Source organism: Monopterus albus, unplaced genomic scaffold, assembly GCF_001952655.1.
Source record: "Monopterus albus unplaced genomic scaffold, M_albus_1.0 scaffold6.1, whole genome shotgun sequence".
NCBI classification, from domain to species: Eukaryota; Metazoa; Chordata; class Actinopteri; order Synbranchiformes; family Synbranchidae; genus Monopterus; species Monopterus albus.
The window spans coordinates 2,213,456-2,221,414 of NW_018127886.1; the positions used below are offsets into that span (position 1 = coordinate 2,213,456).

The following is a 7,959-nucleotide window of genomic DNA, read 5'->3' on the forward strand; positions in this document are numbered from 1 at the left end:
TTGATCATTTTATTATTTGAGAATGCGATCGTTCGTCCAAGCGTAAAATGAGGACTCCAAACTTTTACGCAGAGGCCCCACTTTTAAAGCAACGGTTTCAGGTTTTTGTAGGTAATCAAAGATACTGAGTACTATAAACACATTTAATGGGACGCATAAATATTAATCTTTATTCATTCTTCTTATTGGTGGGACAGTCGGTTGTGTAGCATAAGCTTCCATTTTGGAGAAAAACCAAAACAAAAAAAGCTCATACGCAAAGTTAAAGATGATTTTGTTCATAAAAGGGGTGTGAAATGATGGATAGGGGGAGGGGAGAGTTGCTGTTTCCACTGTATGACAGGGAGGCAGCAGCAGGCAGGCGGCACCGCTTACAGACCCTCCAACAATACTGTTTTTAGTCATGTAGTCCTCCCTTCCTCCCACCCCCATCAGAGCGGCTGTTCCTCATTGTTGTGTTTGAGAAAAAAAACTTCACTTCGTCACTCCAAAGTCTTTATTTCAGAGTAAAACATTCTGCATAAATTAGAAGAGTGACAGTTTTTTTGATTATTCATCACATTCTCCAACAAATATCTAAGTGCGTATGACAACTGTGCATTCATTTAAATGTATTTGTGGTGCGTATAGGAAACTGGGCACACTGAAGACTGTCATCACAACTATATATCCAAACTCGGGTTTTCATCTCTAGTAGGCCTATGAACGCAGGTGCCCAATCCTTCTGTGCGGACACAGTTAGGGAGGTGTGGCGGCTCGGCATCGACTCAATCAGCATATTGATCTTGGATTTTCAAATTAATTATAACAAACGCTGTTACCGCACAGTTTGCTAATTAACCCACAAATAAAAACCGTTTTCTCGAGCAGAATTTAAACAGACATGATGCTGGGGCAGAGAAGGCAGTGGGCTACTTCCATAAAATTAAGTTAACCCCCCCAACACGGTTCTCATCGTGACACCAATTCTGCTCTATTCCATAAGCTGCCGCAATGAAAAGTGCATTAGCATTCTGAGTTGGGGTGTATATCTAAGTGGCTTAAAAGTGATTTGAAGTTGATTTGTATATAAAAGGCCCCCTTTATCCGGATTGAAGCCCTAATCTGCTCGGTGTCGCATGACTGCTCCAGGAAACCCGTTTGAGCACCTTCATATAAAGCTGGAGTATAAACGTAGCATGGCTGTCATTAAAGCCTTTTTACAAAAGCCCATTTCCTTTTACTGTCATCTGAAGGAAAGAGAGACAGAGGGAGATTATCCAACCTACAACCGCTCCAGTGACTAATGTGGAACATGCAAATTAGCAGATAAATGTCACACCATGAAACATTCACCCAATATGGAGAAGTGTGGGGACACTGAAACTTGCTCCTAGTCTGGGGCTGGATGGAGATGCCGCAAAGTGGCTCAAGCTGTGATTACACTGGGCTACATGTGCGTCGAGGGAGGTCTGCAGACCAGATGTTTGGAATGGTTTTTATTCTCACTCGTCCCCCTCTTTCCTGGTTCATCATATATCAAACTTCTGATTGTAGACTGTAGTTCATCTCTCCCGCAGTCGAAAAAAAAATACTTAGACAGTCCTGGCAGTGCGAGTTACAGGAAGAGCTTAGATTATTCTCTGTTCAAGCTTCGTTGTGCGTGCGCGTCTTGGGCTCATAAAGCCTGGTGATAAACGTTTTGTTTATTGGGCCTAATCTGAATTTGTATCCAAATATACTGAAGTGCTCTAAAAGTGCAAGTTTAAGCAGGATATTGTAAACCGAATAGATGTAAATATGTAAAATGAGTGTCTACTTTCTGCACAATAAATTGTGTAGAAAGGAAATGAAATGTACAGTCACTGCACATTTTAAGAGCGCGTTTGCAGAAAGGAGGAGGAGGAGATGCGGTTAGGGAGTAGACTAATCCAACCACCGGGTAAAAAGGGCAGTTTTCGGTGGCTCATATTCTGCTGTAACTGTATTGCACCGTGACACCAGCTTTGAACAGCGGCGGAGCACCAACCCGGGCGCACCCACAGCATCTGTACCAACACATCACTGCTTCAGGGGCACTTCTCTTTTCTGCAAGACTCGATGTGGGAGCAGGAGCACGGCCAGTGGGAAAACACTCATAGCTGCACACATTTACAGGGCATCGATTCTGTGACGACCGTGAGATTCCACAAGTAATATGCTCAGCACTGTGGATTGCCCTATTTTTTCCTCTTCCTTTCTCCTTTCTACCCAGTTGTGTTTCCTTATTCATTGTGCGCCCTATGAAGAGCATTAACTATCCCTCCCTCCAATCCTATTGAATAGGCTCTGAAAAAAAAAACTGAGGGAGATGAGAGCAGCAAATCCCTTTTTTATTCCCCTCGTAGCGCTCAATAAGAGAAGAATGTGTTGCCTATCAGTCACCGAGGGTATCAAGTCTTCGGGACTGTCCCACGCGTTCAATGCGCCGTGCAGAGCATCACTGAGAGCGACAGAGTGAAGAGGAGTGCAGCAGCAGCAGCAGCAGCAGCCGCAGCAGTAGCATCCTGCCTGGACACTTCACATCATTTAGCAACCTGTCTCCACTCAAGATCCATTTGAGTCTATTAGGGCTGCCTGCTTCTCTCACCTTTCAAACCCCCTCACTGGACTTTGGCGTGGTGAGTATATATCTTGCAGCCTGGTCACTTAGAATGTACTGAAGAAACAATGATTACCAATATTCTGTTAAGCAACTAAGATGTAGAAAAACACGCACTGCCAGGCTTTGGCAATTTTTTCTTATTTTGAGTTGATTGTTTACTTTAAGGCTTTTTTTTTATTAACATGTGCATATTTGTGCTGGAGTGGTCTAATGCATAACTGTCAAAGATATTTAGAACTAGACCATAACTCTGAGCAAAACCCACGACAAAATAAAAGCTTACATTTTGATATTTCCCTCTACATTTCACCTGAAGGCACGATGAGGAGTCTGGCGCTGCTCTTAGGGGTGAAAGCCGCTTGCATCCTGCTGGTGTCTTCGCTCTCAGGCACCGGGGCGGTGAACAACAGCGGCCGGTGGTGGTGAGTTCACCGCTGTATGTCACGACCCACTCATTCCGTTAAGCGTCACGTTTGAGCGGGGAAGACCCTTCGCGGTGCGGTGCGTTTTCCTGGGATCCCGCATTCCGTGCCGCATGCTCAAAATATAACGTGTTAGTTTTGGCACCGGCCACAGCTTCTGCTGAGCAACCCTGGAGTCTGATGTGGGATTTTAGCTATCGTTTCCAAACTGCTACTATAAACTACAAAACTTTTTTAAAAATTTAATTTATTACCATTTCAGTGACATTATTACAGCACACTATCTATTCAACAATCCAAGATTAGCCTATGATTTGTAGTAATTTTTCTTTTATTTGCGGTAGATTTAATTTCCTTTCCCCCTCCGTCTCCCTGTTGTTTGGACAGTGTGGTTTGAACACAACCTTTCCCATATAGTCCAACGTGAGACTAACTAAATATGGATTTATTTCAGCTGAAAGAAATTCTACACGGGGTTTTTATCCAGGGCCGTATTGATCTAACATTGTACATTCCTTTCTATACAGCGGCCTAAAACTAAAAACGGCCATTTGCACAATATTTTGCAGTACAAAACAAAAATAAAACTGGATCTGCATAGTTTTGTGTCAGTGGGAATATGGTCTTGCTTGTTTAAAAATCCATAAACTGTGGGTTCAGTTTGTAGAGGTAATGACTTAACAAAACATTTCTGCGGTGCCATTAGATGGCCAGTATATGAACACAACGCGAGTGCGTTTTCAAATATTTAAAAATGTCAGTGGAAATCCAAGAAAACAACTAAAGAAAAGACACCGCGGAGTTAGGGAATGAAGACAACATCCAAAAGACGAGGCTGTTATTAATGTTCACAGGACTCGTCTGGGGCAGCCCTGTAATCCGGGCCAAGACTCGCTCTTCCAAATAATAATGTTTAACAGCAGACACAGCCACTACACTATATGAATCAAAAAATGTTGACAGAAATGTAACAGAAATTGCCAGTAGATCAAGTGGAAAATTATACGGTCTACATTACCACTAATGATACAAAATGTGACCACTAGGATGAGTGCATTTAAGTGATGCTCCCTAATCCAAAATTTGTATGAAACTGAAAAAGCACAGGTGCCACATTTGGACACAAATTACAAACCTTAATACTAGAATATTTTCTGACACGTGGCAGAACACATACTGAATTACTGACATAAGAATTGATCACCCATTAAGTATACGTCTAAAGATCAGCAGTTTTGTTTTGTTTTGTTTTTTGGCACAAAGGATTTTACAATGACAGGACTGAAAAACCCTGTGCCCCACATTTTGACAGAATGGACACATTTTTAGGTGGGAGTGGACCTTCATGCTCTCACAAAGCCACTCTAATGTCTAGAAGAATGTATCTCACTTCTCAGCTTTTGGAGAGAACCTTGGCAGAAAAGAGACAACGCAGATGCAAAGTGGTGAAGCACACTCAGCGACTGCATCTCACTGCGGGATACTGTCTTTATCCTGATGAGTGCATTACTGATGCTGAATATTCTGAAGAAGAATATGGTTATACATTGTTATGATTAAACTGCTAGGTAATATTAAGCCATATCAGAACCAAGTGATTTGAAGAAATCAATAGTTTCATGTTATTTTCCAGGCCACAAACCTGCACTTTGACTCAGAGACTTGCTGTCTCCGCATGATCTTGGAACAGTGTGTGTCACTGTTTATTATTGTAGTACATAATGAAAACTGTAATCTTAAAGGCACAACACTCATGAGATGCCAGGACAGATCAGTTTAAGTGTTTAGAGGGTCACTGAAAGAGCTACACGTAGAAAATGCCAGATCCTTGACTCTGATTTCCCTTGTCCTTGTGTTGTGCCAGGGGTATTGTCAATGTGGCCTCCTCTTCCAACCTCCTCACCAATTCCAAGAATGTGCAGTTGGTCCTGGACCCAAGCCTGGCCCTACTGAGTCGTCGCCAGCGCCGTCTGATTCGGCAAAATCCTGGCATCTTGCATGCCATCGCTGCTGGGCTGCACACTGCCATAAAAGAGTGCAAGTGGCAGTTCCGCAATCGCCGCTGGAACTGCCCGACCACACACAGCCCTGCGATTTTTGGCAAAATCGTCAATCGTGGTGAGCCCTTCTTGTCTTTCACACCAGGCAATATTTGGACAACTTTGGACAGGATGTAATGAGATCTCTTGTACTCATTTAAATGGCTTTGTGTCTAAATACTTTACAATTTTGGGCAAAAAATTGGCAAACCCAAGGTTAGACGGCTGGAAGAGGTTCTGATGTGGAAGTTTTGATGTTGTTTCTTCAGGTTGCCGAGAGACAGCATTTGTGTTTGCCATTACCAGTGCAGGGGTGACCCATGCTGTGGCTCGCTCTTGCTCAGAAGGGGCCATTGAGTCATGCACATGTGACTACCGCCGCCGAGGTCCTGGAGGGCCAGACTGGCACTGGGGGGGTTGCAGTGATAATGTGGACTTTGGCCGGATGTTCAGCCGTGAGTTTGTGGACTCCAGTGAGCGGGGCAGGGATCTGCGCTACCTCACCAACCTACACAATAATGAAGCTGGTCGAATGGTAAGAACGTGATACTCAAACCGGCCATACTTCTCTGTTATCAGAATCCCCGCATGCTTCAAATATATTTGTGTCCGTCACACTATAAGATTTCCTCACTAGCCTCTGGTCTTCCTTTCTGCAGACTGTGTCATCAGAGATGCGTCAAGAGTGTAAGTGCCATGGCATGTCGGGCTCCTGCACTGTGCGTACCTGTTGGATGCGGCTGCCAAGCTTCCGCACAGTGGGAGACTTCCTCAAGGACCGGTTTGATGGTGCATCCAGAGTTGTTTATGCCAACAAAGGAAGCAACCGCGCCTCTCACCGAGCCGACTCCCGACACCTGGAGCCTGAAAACCCAGCTCACAAACCCCCCTCTGCCATGGACCTAGTCTATTTTGAGAAATCACCTAATTTCTGCTCCTACAATGGCAAAACTGGCACTTTGGGAACTTCTGGGAGGACATGCAACAGCTCTTCTCCAGGCCTAGATGGATGTGAGTTGCTATGCTGTGGACGTGGGTTTAAGACCCAGACAGAGAGCGTGACTGAACGTTGCCATTGCACCTTCCACTGGTGCTGTCATGTCAGCTGCTTGAACTGCACCAGTACACGAACACTGCACCAGTGTCTATGATCACAGGTGGACAACCAAGTAAATATTTAGGTCTATACAAAAGGCAAAGAAAAACTTCTTAGCAAATAAGGTACTTGGCTGAGAAAGCCAGTAGCAAGCAGGTGGTTTGAGATATTAGATAGAAGCTAGAAAAGATTCAAGCCAGGTAAACTGATACAGGGAACTGGCACAAAAAAAAAAAAATCAATCAGTGTTTTGAGAGTGGGAGATGGAGAAAAGCACAAATACATGAACAGGGTATAGAGGGAGTACATGTGCTTGTCCCTTACCTTTGATGCTTAAATACAACAACAATCCATGTAGAATGGAAATCATCCACATCCCTCAAGTGTTTACACTCTGGATAAATAGAAATAGAAGTAAAGGGACAACATGATGTGGTGATGAGTCAATCACACCGGGTACTATGAGAACCTTCTTCTCCCCCACTGGGGGCAGAAAATGGTCTCAATGTTTCACAGATGTTCTGTGGCCAGAGAGCCACTAATGTTCTCTCATAAACTGGTGAAGACCTCTAACTAGAGGGAAGTTATTTATAAAAAAAAAAAAATCTGTTTCGTTCTACTTTGCTGAAGTTTGACTCATTTCACATGGAGCTGTGTGAAGTTTATCTCTGGGGATGGGCTGTCTGTCCCCAACTTGTGTACTTATGCCCTGGATGCAGCCCAACCGCTTTTGATTTCCTCACCACATTTGCCCTTTTTATTTAGATTTCTTTGGTGTTGAATACACCTCTACCCTGACTTGCCACTCTGACTTACCACAGGATGGTCCTGATGTTACATGGCTTGGACCAGTGCTCGCCAAGGAAAACAGAAACTGACTGAACAAATCATACTGAGGCAAAGTAATTTGAATGCACCATCAATAGGCTGAAGATCGTTATATGGTTTATCTGGTAAACCTGAGAGGTCAGTATTAAAAGATAAATAAAATCTCACCATGCTTGCAAAATGAAAACTAATGACAAATGTATACTGAAGTAACAAAACAAAAAACACCAAATTATTTGTTAATACTTACATGTAATAAACTGGTCCAAGTGTAAAATAGGTAAATGGCGTAGTACTTAAGATGAAGTCGGTTAAAACGTTTTATCTTGAAGAATACAGCTTCTTCTGCAGAAGAAATCATACTGTATATTAGCTAAGAGAACCAAAATATTGTAAATATTAATCTATGAATATATTTATAATCTTGTCACTTGTAAGTTTATTGAATGGTTTATGCACCTGTTAGTGACAGGAAAATATGCTATCATTAGTGTCAAGTCAGGAGAGATGTTTTGATCTTATGCCTTTTTTCTACTTTGGTGTAACGTAGCTGACACAAAACTGACTCTTACTAGAAACAGAAAACAGAGCATTATCACTTTGCTTTGCTTGTTTCCTATAAAACATGTATGGTTCGTCATGCACTGAATATTTAGCTTGTAAATATGAAATATTTATTTCTGGGGATTTTTTTTATTGTTATAGAGAGATGTAAGAGAAGGCATTTTTTAGATTTTACTTGGTTTCAGTTGGTTTTGTGTTGTATGATAAAACAAATAAAGTCTATATTTTCAATTAAGTTGCCCTCCTGAACATGTCAAAAGATGCTATTATGCTTGTTGCAGTTTCTGTGTTTGAGAAAGTTTTGACAACCAACCAAGTGAACATATAAGCCTGTCCCTGGGAGTCCTTTGCTTAATCCTATTACCAACACCAAAGCAGCCTCTTTCC

General features: G+C 42.6%; 2 protein-coding genes across 7 annotated transcripts in view; one reads left to right on the top strand and one right to left on the bottom strand.

The window, feature by feature from the left end:
• wnt10b (wingless-type MMTV integration site family, member 10b) overlaps positions 1-7,959 on the bottom strand; it is a 21,203-nt gene that overhangs the window by 4,474 nt on the left and 8,770 nt on the right. The window lies entirely within an intron of this gene.
• wnt1 (wingless-type MMTV integration site family, member 1) lies at positions 12-6,485 on the top strand. Of its 2 annotated transcripts, XM_020617135.1 has the most exons (5): positions 12-2,639; positions 2,940-3,045; positions 4,910-5,163; positions 5,354-5,619; positions 5,744-6,485. In XM_020617135.1, the coding sequence occupies exons 2-5, from the start codon at positions 2,945-2,947 to the stop codon at positions 6,233-6,235; spliced, it is 1,113 nt and encodes a 370-aa protein (XP_020472791.1). In that variant the 5' UTR covers positions 12-2,639; positions 2,940-2,944; the 3' UTR covers positions 6,236-6,485. The 2 variants fall into 2 exon arrangements, with proteins under 2 accessions (XP_020472791.1, XP_020472781.1); XM_020617125.1 differs by having other exon boundaries at positions 12-3,045.